The following is a 16,365-nucleotide window of genomic DNA, read 5'->3' as shown; positions in this document are numbered from 1 at the left end:
GGTGGGGAGGGGGTCCTGAGGCCAGATGGGTGGCTGCAGGGGGGGGCAGGGGAGACAGGAAGGACGCTGCAGGGGGGGGGGGATTACCTTGCTAGCGCCTGTTTCATCGCCTACCGAAACGGGCCTTTTATACTAGTTATCTCATAATTTCTCTCTTTAACTCAATCATTCATTGAAGTCCATACAGATCAATCATTAAACCTCTACAAGGCCTACCTGAATGCTGAAGATTCCTAGCTATTGCACTGTATTGTTTTACTCACCCTCTGTACACATTTAAAATCCCAATTATGGAAAATGTTCAGTCGCACCTAAATGGACAAGTTCACTACAAACACCCTTTATTTATTTATTTATTTTTAGACTCAGTACCTTACAGGTTTTGAATACAAGCTGTTAGGTGTTGCGTTGGTATTTTCATTGCTAGCAGTTGATTCAAACTCTGATAGAGAAGGTTCTGACCCAAACTCCATTGCTCCGAACTGCACATTTAACCCTGTGACATCAGCTGATCCAGGCATTTCCACCGCAGAGGCAGGGATCTGTAAATAAAGCACAGTTGTTTACCTGTAATGGGTATAGGAGGATATTCAAGATATACATATAGGTGACACTGTTAGAACCTTGGGACTGTTATCCAACAAGAGGTTCTCCACAAGGATTATTACAAAGCTCTTTACTGGGTAAAAACTTTTTGAATAGCTGTACTCTATATATTAGATATTCAACAAAATATCAACTATTTTTGATTAACGTCCATCTTAGTCTCTCTTCCCTTTCCCTTCTTACCCTGTTCTTTTGCTCTTCCTAATGTAATGTAACTGTAACTGATTTCACTGTGCACTGTATTGTATTTAATAGTTCATTGTAAGCCACTTTGAGGCTGCAAAACTGAGGCAAAAGGCGGGGTATAAATGACCTAAAATAAATAAATAATATCACAAATATCAAACCTATAAAATCATTTATCAGCAATAAACCAGATACACACACACTCACACCCTCACATTCATCCAAGCCTTGTACCAGATCATATGCCTCACTACCACCGTGACCCTACCTATCAACTCTTAAATAACAGTTGTTACAACACATTCATTTAAATAATGTACAGCATACGGATCGGATTGCACTTTTGCAGTACCGTAGCCATCACCCGCTATGGTTAAGAAATAGTATACCGACAAGACAGTTTCTCTGGATTCGGAGACTTTGTACTTCTCGGGATACTTTTAGGGAGCAAGCACAAGGGATGGTACAATGGTTCAGACAGGGGATAGTGCTGGGCAGACTTATACGGTCTGTGCCCTGAAGAGCACAGGTACAAATCAAAGTAGGGTATACACAAAAAGTAGCACATACGAGTTATCTTGTTGGGCAGACTGGATGGACCGTGCAAGTCTTTTTCTGCCATCATCTACTATGTTACTATGGGGCTCATTTTCAAAGCACTTAGACTTACAAAGTTCCACAGGTTACTATGGAACTTTGTAAGTCTAAGTGCTTTGAAAATACACCTCTATATGTTACCTCTCCCACGGGAGAGCATACTGACAACCCTCTCTGTAAAAAATTACAGTTAGAGTGCATGAAAATAGTTTAATTTGCAGTAATTTGTTGACTATCCTCTTCTGAAGATCCAAAATAATTTTTCACTAATTAAGAGTATTTGTGATATGCTGCGATTAAGGTTGATGTGTTATTTCGCAAAGAAAACATAGGCACCTGTGTTTCTTTACCCAAATTACATTCCTGGGAAAGCCTATACATTTATGTGAATATACACTTGCACAATTTTGTTGAGACATTTTCCACATGCAAAACATACTTGGCTCACAGAAAATGTGCTTTGTAAAAATGTACATCCATATATTTTAAGCTTTATAGAACATGAACTCTCTCTCTCATGTACAATGCTGCATTTTATTTATTTACTGGTATTTATTAACCACCTTTATGAAGAGATTCATATCTAGTAGTGCTATAGAAATCTAAACTACCAAAGTAGACCGAGTAGACATTTATTTGCCAGCCATAGCTCCCACAAAGATCTTCATATGGCTACGTGAAGAGACCTGGCTCTGAAATACTACAATGCTATAGGGAAACCTTCCTCACCTGATGACTGCAAGGCTGCCTACCTTGCAAGTGATGTCTAAAGAAGCACTGCTCTGAAACATTGAAGAATGGGTTGAACTTTCATTTGAGCCACTGATTATGCAGCCAATACATCAAATTAAACAAAACAGCAGAAAATCACCTCCAATTTTTCTGTTCAACTGTTTCTCAAATATTGCTGATGCCAGTATTGCATGGGTACAGTGGAGCTGACCATCTTGCGTCATCTGTCAAGTATATTGGTAGCCACTGTATGAAACCCTGGAGACTGATACAATCCTGCAGACTCTCTGGCAAGCAAGCAGTCTTCTGCAGGATTGCTTGGGAAGAATACAGTAGCCCATACTTACTCTCTGTAACATACACCACCAAGATATGATGCCACTGCTTGCTGGCTTTCACCTACCACTTGACACTGATAGACCCCAATGCTAATGAAGTGGAACCCTTTACATTCATGGGTAGGAGCAAGTAGAGTGTATGCTCCTATGCTTCCTACTATCAGTGCTTGATCCAACAAATGAGAGATACTTTCTCAGTATTACTATATCAGCAGCACCATAGGGTTGCTCAGGGATCCTTTGAACCAATGCCTATGAAGACAACTCAAGGAGTTGCTCCAACAACTTTTTTTCAGAACTTGAGACACCTGTTAATATATTTTATACCCCTCCCGCCAGGATAATGAAAATCTAAGTGATCAAAATCCCAAAGAAATAGATGAACACACCAGTCCTGTAACAAATACCATGAAATGTAGTATGAAAGGAGAGATCATAAGAACATAACCATTGCCACACTGGCACAGACTGAAGGTCCATCAAGCCCAGTATCCTGTTTCCAATAGTGGCAAATCCAGGTCACAAGTACCTGGCAAGATCCCAAAACAGTACAATACATTTTATGCTGCTTATCCTAGAAATAAGCAGTGTATTTTCCCCAAGTCCATCTTTTTTTCACGGAGAGAGTGGTGGATGCTTGGAATGCCCTCCCGCGGGAGGTGGTGGAGATGAAAACGGTAACGGAATTCAAACATCCATGGGATAAACATAAAGGAATCCTGTTCAGAAGGGAGGGATCCTCAGAAGCTTAGCCAAGATTGGGTGGCAGAGCCGGTGGTGGGACGCGGGGCTGGTGGTTGGGAGGCGGGGCTAGTGCTGGGCAGACTTCTACGGTCTGTGCCCTGAAAATGACAGATGCAAATCAAGGTAAGATACACACAAAAAGTAGCACATATGAGTTTATCTTGTTGGGCAGACTGGATGGACCGTACAGGTGTTTTTCTGCCGTCATCTACTATGTTACTAATGGCTTATGGACTTTTCTTTTAGAAAGACATCTTTAAACCCCACTATGCTAACGTCTGCTACCACATTCTCTGGCAACGAATTTCAGAGTTTAATTACATGTTAAGTGAATAAATATTTTATCCGATTTGTTTTAAATTTACGACTTTGTAGCATAAATTACATTCAAGCCAATCCACAGCCATATTTCAACACTGTTAACTTAGGCTAGAACTTGTTTTTAAATCACTGTTACTCTCCATTATAGCATTAAACTTAAATCAGTGTAATTCATGGGCATGGTTATCAACCTAGGGCTATTGTTAAGACATGTTACTTTATCACTAACTCATGCTATTTTAGCATAGGCCCCATTTTCTGTAAAGAGACCAAGTTACTAATAACTGGGGTAAACAGTAAAATAACAAATTAACTATAGCCCACATTGATAATGTGCTTTCAATCATATCTAAAGGGTATGTTCTGAATAAAAAAAACAATATATACAGTGCACTCCATTTAAGTGCACGTCGGATAAGCACATGCTCTGTTTAACTGCATGCCGTGCTTCGGTCCCGTTTTTGGTGCCATCAATTTCTATGTGGACAAACTTTGGTTTAGCGCACCACAGATAAGTGCAAGATTCACTTATATACATGGTTTAAGACTGCTCCTCTGCAGGGAAGACTCCGCATAAGCGCGCGCACGGAATACGGAACCCGATTGGCGCGTGACAACCAACGAGGTTTCAAATTTACCACCCCTTTAGCTGCCACAGGCAGAAGAAGCGAATGAATGTTGTTAGAGTGCACACTGGAGTCGTCGTCGTCGCGGCGGAACTGTAAGACTAACACTGGCTGAATGAATAGAAGTTCTTTAAAAAATTAGAAAACAAAGTCAAGCATCTATTGCTAAAGAATATGGTGTCAATCCCAGTCAAATTTCATGTATCTTGAAGCAGAAAGACCAGCTTCTGGAAGACTGGCAAAACAATACAAATCCACACCGGAAACGAAAACGGGTGGGAAAAGCTGAGGAGGTACAAGATGCTCTTCTTTGGTGGTTTTCTCAAGTCAGGAGCAGATAGTTTCCTGTCAGTGGTCCACTGCTTATGGAGAAAGCTAACCAGCTAGCTGAAAGTCTTGGACTAACTGAATTCAAAGCCACTGTTGGACGGTTGGAAAGATGGAAGGAGAGGAACATAAAATTCAAGAAATAGCATGGTGAGAAACAAGACGATGACTTTGGTGCTGAAAATTGGGTTGTTTCAGTTCCTCCTACCATCTTGTGACATTTTCAATGCTGATGAAAACGGTCTTTACTGGCGAGCGATTCCTGATGGAACACTTGCATTCAAACATGCCAAAACTACTGGAGGTAAAACGTTGAAGGACCGACTGACGGTCCTCCTTTGCTGCATTACTGGGCTCTTGTGCTACGTCGTCTAATGAGCATTATGGATGACCAGACTGGCAAGGATAAATGTGCTGTTGAACTGGCTCATAATCTATCACTGTTGGATTCCCTACATATGCAGAAAGAAGCCTGGAATCATGTTACATGGGCAAACATTGTGAACTGCTACAAGCGGGCAAGCTTTGTTAAGGATGTGGAGAGGGACGAAACAGATGCAGCTGTTGCAAACGTGTCAGATGAACAGGTTATTGACATCCCAGCCGGTGTTACTGAAGAGGAGTTTCATCGCTACATAGCTGTTGATTACGATCTACAAACAGCTGATGACAGCACTGATGTCGAAATATGCGCCTACACGCAGGCAACAACGGCTGATGATGAAACAGATGATGAAATGAGCAGTGAGGCACATGCTGACGAAATTCAACAACCTCCTCCTGTCACTTTTGCAAGAGCGCTGGAGAGTCTCAACACCGTGCGGGCCTATCTGGAAGCCACTGGATGTCAGTGCTATGACAGTTTTTACCGTCTGGCAGACGTAGTCTATGGAACTCAGAAACCCAATAGTGTACAGAGGACTATAACTGATTACTTCAAGTAAGCCTAACGTCAGTTAATGGAGACTGTATACTGTACATATAATAAACAGTACTGTACATATGTTTATCAGATGTCAAGCTTCTTTGGGTCACAACGGTTAAGTGCATGCTCCGGTTAACTGCATGCATTTCTTTGGTCCCAGACCCTTGCACTTAAGCGGATTGCACTGTATATATAGGTGATCATAAGGTTTTTTTTTAAAATCCATTGTTAAGTTGGGTATGCAATTTTGGGACAGAGTTATTTTTACTAGGAGACTTTGATAAGGTGCGACTCTTATGGATAAGACTCCAGCTGGACAAACAGGGGACCCAGAACAAAATATTTTGCACCTCACAGGAAAAAGTCAATGTGTAGTGATTGCTGTACTCAACAGAATGAGATTATACACACCTATCAAGAGCCAATGGTTCCACACTGCATATCAACTACATTCTGGTGACAAGACCATTATTTGCTAAAATTGATAGATTGAAGATTGGACCATGACTATTTCAGATCATACACCAGTGTGGGTGGAGGTAGAGGGAGTTCAACTTGGGGAAGGGGACCTTGACACTTGGCAACAAGAACAAAACTTAGAATTAGAGTAAGCCCCACAAGGATCTCCATTCTCTCCACTTAAAATATTTTTATCACAATTGAACATTGTGAAGGGGAGGATAAGGGTTTTGCCCAGATGGAAGTGGAGGAGGGAGAAGGAAGGAGGCTCAAGCGCCGAGGGAGACAGAGCAGGGCCTTACCTTTAATCATTCCTCAGAGAGAGAGAGAGAGAGAGAGAGAGAGAGAGAGAGAGAGAGAGAGAGAAGGGCAAAGGTAGTGCCCCCTAGAAAATGGAGGTGGGAGAAGGACTACATTTCCCAGCATCCCCGGGGAAAACCCTGGTATAGGGATTATTGGCCCCAGCATTCCCCGGGAGAAGGCTCTGACAAGGCAAGGGAGGGGCACCGGGAACATAATCAAGTAAAAGAGGAACAGCCGCCCAGAGTAGAGGAGAATGAGCCCATGGACTGGCAGGCTGCTGGAGAGAAGGAGCAGGAGGCAGGCTCTGAGGAACCCATGGACCTTTCTGCCTGGGCTCATGCCTTGAAAGCTAAACTGAAAAACCAGGTGAACTCTTGGTGTCAGAGCTGGGCTGAAAGGGGATAGGTCATGCGGGAGGAGGGTCAGTGAAGTAATAGAGTGACCCAGAAAGGGGGGGATCTTTTCCTCTTTCCCAAAGGAGTTCAGGCTGTGTTCTTTGAAGAGACTGTGTGTCTGAACTGAGTGCTAAGGCACTAAGCACTGAGGATTTGGAACTGTTGGGAAAACAAACCTTCTTTTGTGTGGGGGAGGGGAAAGTAAGCTACAGTTTTTTTTTCCTTTTGGTGGGCTGAGGCCCACAGAACTGTGTGTTTGGAACTGTTTGCAGAAACCCCGTGGGGGTGGACAAGATACAGGGATTCTTTTTGGGGTGTGAAGTTGGACTACAGAGGAACCTAGCTGTGGGGACTGTTAATTTGGCTCCAACTGATTTGTGCAGCAGCTGGAAGGGGCCGTGTTTGTGTTTTGCTGTACCTGGGCCCTGAGAGAAAAGCAGGAGCAAATGTTTGAAGGGCTGCAGGCTTCCTTTTGCAAGTTACTGAACTGTGAATCCCTGACAATAAAGGAGCTTGGTGACTTTTACCTTTTTGAAGTTTATTTTCTTTGAGCCCTGCCCTGTGGACTGCAGTGGGCCAGGAGGCTGAGTGGCCAGGGTGGAGGCAAGATCTCGAAGACCCTCGTGCGGAGGGCAGGATCTTTCACAACATTCATTTTTTTCATATATGCCAATGACATCACATTACTAATACCTGTATTACATAAATATCATGTTCCAGTATCCACTATTCAATTTTGTGTCAATGTATTTGAATTCTAGGAGGTAAAAAATTCACTCACACTGAATTTCAACAAAACCAAAATGCTATGGTTTGGTACCACATCACCATCTATCCTAAATAACACACTTGTTCTGAAAAATGAATCATTTTCAAATGAATCATTATTAAAAGTATTGGGAGTATTAACAGAGCCTATGCTATGTTAAATTGTACAGCGCTGCGTAACCCTAGTAGCGCTTTAGAAATGTCAAGTAGTAGTAGTATGCTATCATTTGAAGCACATGTCAATTCCTGAAGTAAAAGAATTTTTTGGAAACAACCAACTTCATCAGATTCGTACATATGGAAAAATTATGTTCTTACCTGATAATTTTCTTTCCTTTAATCATACCAGACAAGTCCAGACTAATGGGGTTGTGTCCATCTACCAGCGGAAGGAGACAGAGAAAATAGTTTCAAGTAAACCACCCCTTAAGGGTATTGTGCAGCCTGGAATGTTCAGTATTTCGAATAGCCAAGCAATGGTGCCCTGAAGTCTAGAAGAAAACACAGTTAACACCAATCAGGCAAACTCTTGGAGCCAATATGCAGAACCTCACTGTTCCTACTGCAAACTCCCCTCACAGTAGATTAAGCGAGAGGGAATGGTCCATACTGAGCTTACCCAAGCACAAAAAGATCTACCCCTGAATCTGGGGAAAGAACTCCGTGATCTCAAGTAACAGGAGTCATACAGAGCTGGCACAAAAACAAGTGGCAGGAGGTACAGTAAAGACGATGAAGTAGGCAGTGCTGTAGGACACTCCACCGTATTGAAGCGTCATGGAACAGCAAGGGATACCTAAAGAAAACAACACACTGACAGACTTTAGCCAGGGAGGACATCTGGGCTGGTCTGGTATGATTAAAGGAAAGAAAATTATCAGGTAAGAACATAATGTTTCCTTCCTTGTCATCTATACCAGACCAGTCCAGACTAATGAGATGTAGCAAAGCAGTTTCCAAAAGAGGGTGGGAGAAAAGAAGAATGCAGAAGATTGAAAAATCAGCAAAGCTATACACACAGCAAAAACTGATCAGCAGAAAAGGATTCGAATATCTGAACCACCAGGCTACCAAAATGGAACAGCGTTAGACACTAGAAAAGGAACTGAAGCCGTAGGACGTAAAACAAATGTTCTGAGCAAAAGAAAAACTATGTACCCCTGTCCCGAGAGTAGCAAAAGAAGAAGCAAAGATACTCATGCCAAAGGACCCCCCCCTTGGAAGGAAAGCAACAGTTGAATCCAAGGAACAAGGAGAAGAACAGTCTCTCCTAGACCATGATCCACTTCTCCAAACCCTGGCAGGACAGAGACTAACTCCCAAACCCGCCGGGCCGGCCTGAGTCCAAGATTGTCAGAGAAAGCGACTTTAACAAGTACTAGGAGTATGCAACCCCAAAAAGTGTGCCACACTTCATAGAAGAAAAGGAAGCAAGGCCCAGGGACCACCCAGACCCGTGCCTAGTGATGACCACGTTGCAGCCTTGCAAATCTCTTCAATGGAGGCTAAGTGAGCCACCGACGCAGCCATGGCTCTAACATTATGAGCCGTGACACGGCTCTCCAGAGTCAGCCCAGCTTGGGCATAAGTGAAGGAAATGCAATCTGCTAGCCAATTACAGATTCTGCGTTTTCCGATGGTGACTCCCCTCCTGTTAGGGCCAAAAGAAACAAACAACTGGGCGGACTGTCTATTGGGCTTTGTCCGCTCCACGTAAAAAGGCCAATGCTTTCTTACAGTCCAAGGTATGCAACTTGTCCTCAACAGGGTGGGTGTGTGGACGGGGAAAAATGTTGGCAAGACAATTGACTGGTTTAGATGGAACTCTGACACCACCTTTGCAAGAACTTAGTGCGTGCAAAGGACTACTCTGTTATGATGAAACTTGATATAAGGTGCATGCACTACCAAGGCTTGGAGCTCACTGACTCTACAAGCTGAATCAACAGCCACCAAGAAAATGACCTTCCAGGTCAAGTACTTCAGATGGCAGGAACAGTGGCTCAAAAGGAGCTTTCATCAGCTGGGTGAGAACGACATTGAGATCCCATGACACTGGTGGAGGTTTGATAAAAGCAAACCTCTCATAAAACAAACTACTAAAGGCTGTCCAGAGATAGGCTGACCCTCTACACGTTGATGATAAGCACTAATTGCACTAAGGTGAACCCTTACGGAGTTAGTCTTGAGACCAGACTCTGATAAGTGTAGAAGGTATTCAAGCAGGGTCCGTGTAGGACAAGAAAAAGGATCTACAGCCCTGCTGTCACACCAGACGGCAAACCTCCTCCATTTGAAAGAATAACACCTATTTGTGGAATCTTTCCTAGAAGCAAGCAAGACTCGGGAGACACCTTTCAAAAGACCCAAGGAAGCAATTTCTAAGCTCTCAACATCCAGGCCATGAGAGCCAGAGACTGGGGGTTGGGTTGTAGAAGCGACCCCTCGTTCTGGGTGATGAGGGTTGGAAAACACTCCAATCTCCATGGTTCTTCGGAAAAGGGAGCAATCAGAATCATGGTTCCATGGTCTTGCTTGAGTTTCAGCAAAGTCTTCCCTACTGGAGGTATGGGAGGATACGCATACAGAAGGCCTGTCCCCCAATGCAGGAGAAAAGCATCTGACGCTAATCTGTCATGGGCCTGAAGTCTGGAACAGAATTGAGGGACTTTGTGATTGATCTGAGTGGCAAAAAGATCCACCGAGGGGGTGCCCCACTCTCGGAATATCTTGTGTACAATGGCCATGTTTAGCGACCGCTCATGAGGTTGCATGATCCTGCTCAATCATCGGCCAGACTGTTGTTTACACCTGCCAGATACGTGGCTTGGAGAAACATGCCGTGTTGGTGCACCCAAAGCCACATCTGGACGGCTTCCTGACACAGAGGGCGAGATCTGGTGCCCCCCTGCTTGTTGGTGTAATACATAGCAACCTGATTGTCTGAATTAGAATGATTTGATTGGACAGCCGATCTCTGAAACCCTTGAGAGTGTTCCAGATTGCTCGTAATTCCAGGAGGTTGATCTGAAGACTCCTTACCTGAAAGGACCAAGCTCCTTGAGTGTGAAGCCCATCTACATGAGCTCCCCACCCTAGGAGGGATGCATCCGTAGTCAGCACTTTTTGTGGCTGAGGAAATTGGAATGGACGTCCCAAGGTCAAATTGGATCGAATGGTCCACCACTGAAGGGAACTGCAAAAGTTGGTGGCGAGATGGATCACATCCTCTAGATCCCCTGTGGCCTGACACCACTGGGAAGCTAGGGTCCATTGAGCTGATCTCATATGTAGGCGTGACATGGGAGTCACATGAACTGTGGAAGCCATGTGCCCTAAGAGTCTCAACATCTGCCGAGCTGTGATTTGTTGAGACGCTCGAGCCAAGGATACTAGGGCCAGAAGATTGTCTGCCCTTGCCTGGGGAAGATAACCTCGAGATGTCTGTGTGTCCAACAGAGCTCCAATGAACTCCAATTTCTGAACCGGGACAAGGTGGGACTTGGGATAATTGATTACAAACCCCAGTAGCTCTAGCACTCGAATAGTCATCCGCATGGACTGTAGAACGCCTGCCTCCGAGGTGCTCTTCACCAGCCAATCGTCGAGATAAGGGAAGACTTGCACTCCCAGTCTGCGTAGCGATGCTGCAACAACTGCCAGGCACTTTATTAAGACCCTGGGCGCAGACTCAAGGCCAAAGGGCAGTACACAGTACTGAAAGTGCTGAGTTCCCAAGCGAAATCGAAGATACTTCCTGTGAGCTGGGAGTATCGAGATGTGGTTATAGGCATCCTATAAGTCCAGAGAGCATAGCCAATCATTTTCCTGAATTATGGGAAGAAGGGTGCCCAAGTGTTTTAATTAACCCTTTCTAGACCTCCGGGGGACCTGTGCCCACGGAGATGAAGAGTGGGTTTCAGAAGGCTCATTTTAAGTCTGTTACCCGAGACCTCGGCTTTCTGACTCCTGGTGTCTAAGTGTATCTTAGGGCATCTATTCTCCCACATAATGCAATAAAGAGCAGGTGCCTTCTTACTTATGTGAACACTATTTGTGTAGGGGTGTTCAGAGAAACAGATAGGCAGTCAAGGAATGTAGGCACGGACTAAGAGAGTAAGTGTTAGAAATAATCTTTATTCTCACCAATTGGAACTTCAATCTGGCACACTCATCAGTCAGATTCTCAGGTGGACCGACTGTAGTTCTGCCCTCTGGGTAGAGTTGGGGAAAATTCCAAACTCCGCCTAGATTTGCAAATCTTAAATACCATCTGCTGGCCATTCAATTCAATGGGCACACAATTTTTTTCCTATGTGAATCATACTTTCTGACAGTTTGCTCAACCGCAGATCGGATGCCCACCTCCCTATTTCTTCATAACTGTCATTTCCTGAAGAGTAAACATCTTTCCTAACATACAGAGATTAGTATTCATATCTCATGAACCTGGACGCCATCTTTACAAAAGCAGACTCCATCTTATGAACCTAACTTCTTACTATTTTAGCCATTAATTCCTCCATCTTGGCCCTTACACTGTATTTGAATATCACACTAGATCCTAATAAGACTTGCCAAGTGGTCCTGCTTCCACAGGCACTCAGCTACAAGGCCATCATCAGATTTTCAGGCCTAGTCAGTGCTTTTCAGCAGCTTAGGCTATAGAGCTCGGCCCACCACTATTCCAGTGGAGGAGTCTCAAGTTGTGACACATATTAACACAAGGAAACCATCCTGAACGTTTCTCGGACTAGGAATTTGTTCAGGGCCATTAGGTCTAGGATGGGACGCATCCCCCGTTTTCTTTTGCACAAGGATGTACCTGGAATAGAATCCCAGCCCTTCTTCTCCTGGTGGAACGGGTTCAATCGCATTGGCTTTTAGATGGGCGGAGAGTTCCTCTGCAAGTACATGCTTGTGTTTGGAGATGAAGGATTGAGCTCCCGGTGGACAATTTGAAGCCATGGATTCCAGATTGAGAGTGTATCCTAACCGGACCATTTGAAGAACCCATCTGTCGGAGGTTATATGAGGCCACCTTTGGTGAAAAAATATCAACCTCCCTCCAAAAGGCGAGTCATCCGGCATGGACACTTTTTCTGAGGCTATGCTGCACTGGAGCCAGTCAAAAGCCTGTCCTTTGCTTTTGCTGCGGAGCCACAGGGGCCTTAGTTGCATGCTGACGGGAACGAGCTTGCTGGGACTGGGCCTGGACAGGCTGCCGAGAAGCAGGAGTGTACCTAAGCCTATTGTAAGAATAGGGAGCACTCCTCTTCCCTCCAAAAAACCTCCTAGATGAGGAGTCGGTAGCAGAAGACGCCCGGCGGGAGAGAGAATCCATACATCATGGTGCTTCTTGATCTGATCGACCATGTCCTCTACTTTTTCTCCAAAAAGATTATCCCCCCGGCAAGGAACAGCCACCATTCGCTGCTGAGTCTTATGATCCAAGTCAAAGACAAGCAGCCATGAGAGTCTGCGCATCACTATACCTTGAGAAGCTACTTGGGATGCCACATCAAAAGTGTCTTAAGTACCCCTGGCCAGGAATTTGCGACACGCCTTCTGCTGCCTGACCACCTGGTGAAAAGGTTTGGCGAGCTCTGGAGGAAGTGCTTCGACCAAACTGGACAGTTGCCTCACCGAGTTCTGCAAGTGGATGCTCATGTAGAGCTGGTATGTTTGGATCTTGGCTGCGAGCATAGTGGCCTGATACGTCTTTCTCCCAAAAGAATCCAAGGTCCTAGACTCTTTGCCTGGGGGCGCCGAGGCATAGCCTCTAGTACTCTTGGCTCTTCTGAGAGCAGTCCACCACCATGGAATCGTGAGTTAGTTGGGCCTTCATCATTACTGGTTCTCAATGGACTCTGTACTGGGACTCAGCTTTTTTGGGGACCACTGGATTAGATAGAGGGAACGACCAGTTTCACATAAGAATTTCCCTCAGTGTGTTATGCAAGGGGGCCACTGCAACCTCTGTGGGCGGAGGATAGTCCAAAACCTCAAGCATCTCGGCCCTGGGCTCATCCACAACCTCCATAGGGAAGGGAAAATCCTTGGACATTTCCCGAACAAAGGAGGAAAAAGAAAGACTCTCAGGGGGAGACATCCTTCTTTCAATAGGCGGAGTAGGATCAGAGGGGACCTCATAAGACTTCTTCAGAAAAGTATCTGGGATATTCCTCATCCTCCCACGAGCACTGATCATTGGTATCAGACAAAAGCTCTCTAAGAGCAGCCCGAAACCGAGCCTGTCTTGACGCTGAGGAACGATGGCCTCGAGGGGGATGTTGAGAAGTTGACTCCTGCCTGGACTGCGGCGCTTCCTCTGCCGTCGAGGGAGAATCGACCCTGGTGGCGGCAGACACCGATGCCGCAAGCGGCACCGAGGACGGGGACCTCACCATAGGCGAAGGCCCAGATGCCGCTTCCACAGTCGATGCAGAAGGCGCAAGCACCCCTGGCACCGAAGCAGACTGGCGTAGCAATCCCTCCAGATGCTCTGGAAGAAGGGCCCTGATGCGCTTGTCGAGAGCCTCCATCAGAAAAAGCTGCGGGCCCGGTGCAGGAGCCGGTGGCAGAATTTGAGGGGGCTCAAGAGCCGGTACCAAGCTGCCAGATGACCGACGCATCGGCACCTCCTGTACAGAGGATGAGCGGTCCTCTCAGCACCGACACTTCTCGGGTGCCGAATCTCTCGGCTCCCCGGAGCTCTCGGTACCGCGCATGGAAGGAGAACGATGACAGTGCTTCTTAGCCTTCGCTTGACATACGTCATCGAGACTGCTCGGTACCAAAGAGGACGTGGAATCCTCACGCCTCCTTAGGGCCAGATAGCAGTAGGCCTCGAGACAGGTGGAGACCCACTCGATGCCTCGCTGCTCCCAGCGTGATGTGGTCGTTCGGCAGCCATTAGCTGCGCTCTCAAAGTCAATGCTTCCCTCGACACCACTGACCTCGGTACCGATGTCGATGCCTACGTCGAAGGACCGGACCGATTAGCAAAAAGTCTCTCACGATGAGCCTCCTGAGACACTTGGGTCCGCTTTTTCATTAAAGAGCACAGCTTACAAGCAGCTGGCAAGTGTTCGGGCCCAAGGCACTGGAGACACCACACGTGGGGGTTGGTACCCGAGATGGTCCGGTTGCAGCGAGTACAACGCTTGAAGCTGCTGGGAGTCCTCGATGACATGGACGGAAAAACGGCGGCTGTGAAATTAAAGGACTCGATCATGCCAAATAAAAGGCACAAAAAAGGAAAAGAAGACCTGGCCGAGCTGCCTAAAAGGCAGCCGTGACGAAAAAAAGAAGGAAACGAAGTAGTGAAGAAAACTAATAAATAAGGGGAAAACTAACTTTTTTTTTGTAAAAAAAAAAAAAAAAAAAAAAGCCACTATAACAAGAAGAAAAAAGAAAAAAAGGGGGGGGGGGGGGGGACGGTAAACGCTAAACCAAGTCTCCTGAGCCGAAATGAGCACAGTCGAAAAAATCGTGTCACTCAAGACGCGGGTCAAAAGAAACTGAGTAGGGCACGCTCGCGTCGTGGGTGGGAAGCCGTTCGCGCACTCATCTTTCCCCTTAAACCTACCTCCCCTCTTTCTTTATTTTGGTGGATGGCACTCTCATTCTCCCTGTCTCATCTGCTCGTAACCTTGGGGTCATCTTTGACTCCTTTCTCTCCTTCTCTGCTCACATTCAGCAGATTGCCAAAACCTGTCGTTAGCAAAATCCGTCCCTTCATCTCTAAGCACTCTACCAGAACCCTTATCCACACTCTTATCACCTCTCGTCTTGATTATTGTAACCTACTACTCACCGGCCTCCCTCTTAGCCATCTCCCTCCTCTTCAATCAATCCAAAACTCTGCTGCACGACTCATTTTCCGCCAAAGTCGCTATGCCCACATTAGCCCTCTCCTTAAGTCACTTCACTGGCCCCCCATCCGTTTCCGTATTCAGTTCAAGCTTCTCCTATTAACCTATAAGTGTATTCACTCTGCTGCTCCTTGTACCTCTCCACCCTCGTCTCTCCCTACGCCCCCCCCTCAGGTTCTCCGTTCTGTAGATAAATCTCTCTTATCCGTCCCCTTCTCCTCTACTTATAATTCTAGACTTCATTCCTTTTGTCTTGCTGCACCTCACGCCTGGAATAGACTTCCAGAGCCTGTGCGTCTTGCCCCATCTTTGGCTGTTTTCAAGTCCAAACTTAAAGCCCACCTCTTTACCACTGCTTTTGACTCCTAACCTCTACTCACTTGCCCTGTCCTTTATCCTCACCTATTTATTCCCTTACCCTTAATTGTTCTGTTTACTTGTCTTTCTAGATTGTAAGCTCTCTGAGAAGGGCAGGGGCGTAGCTATGGGTGGGCCTGGGTGGGCCCAGGCCCACCCATTCTTGGCTCAGGCCCACCCAGTCCTAGTCTGCGAGCCAATCGCAGACCTGCTGTTATTTTTTTCTTACCCGCAGCGGCGAACGGACGGCCCTAAAAGCAGCAAGCAACCAGGATCGTCGACTCCGTCCTTCCTTCGCTTCCTGCCCTCTCAGCGTCCCGCCCGCTCGAAAGGAAATGACATCAGAGGAAGGCGGGACGCACGCAGAGAGGGCAGGAAGCGAAGGAAAGACGGAGTCGATGAGCCTGGTTGCTTGCTGCTTTTAGGGCCGTCCGTTCGCCGCTGCGACTTGGGGAGTGGAGTGGAAGTGAGCCAGCAGCCTATCTATTCCACTCCCCCGCGCAGCCGTCGCCGTTCAGGCAAGTTAAAGCAGGCAAACCTGTGAGCTGCCTCAAGCTGCATCCACGTTGTGGTTCTTTATTGAGACAGATGGGAATGCTGTGAAGGGGGAGAGAGGGGGAGGGAGATGCTGGATAGAATGGGGAAGGGGATGGATAGAAACAGGATGGGCAGGGGAGAGAGGAGAATTGCTGGACAACAGGGATTGCTAGAGGGGACAGGGGAGAGAGGAAATTTGCTGAAGATGGATGGAGGAGAAGGCAGGGGAATGGAGAGTTACTGGACATGGCGGAGGGCAGGGGAAGG

At 46.2% G+C, this 16,365-nt stretch overlaps 1 protein-coding gene across 3 annotated transcripts in view; it reads right to left on the bottom strand.

Moving 5' to 3' along the window:
* The window catches only part of LOC115462832 (ubiquitin-associated protein 2-like), a 434,768-nt gene that overhangs the window by 218,901 nt on the left and 199,502 nt on the right, over nt 1-16,365 (bottom strand). For all 3 annotated transcript variants that reach the window (XM_030192863.1, XM_030192864.1, XM_030192865.1), the window contains one exon: nt 373-542. In XM_030192863.1, the coding sequence (XP_030048723.1) occupies nt 373-542 (170 nt within the window). The remainder of the gene's footprint in view (nt 1-372; nt 543-16,365) is intronic.

This window comes from Microcaecilia unicolor, chromosome 2 (assembly GCF_901765095.1).
Source record: "Microcaecilia unicolor chromosome 2, aMicUni1.1, whole genome shotgun sequence".
NCBI classification, from domain to species: domain Eukaryota; kingdom Metazoa; phylum Chordata; class Amphibia; order Gymnophiona; family Siphonopidae; genus Microcaecilia; species Microcaecilia unicolor.
The sequence above is the reverse complement of the archived record's forward strand: the minus strand, read 5'-3'. Positions and strand labels throughout refer to the sequence as shown.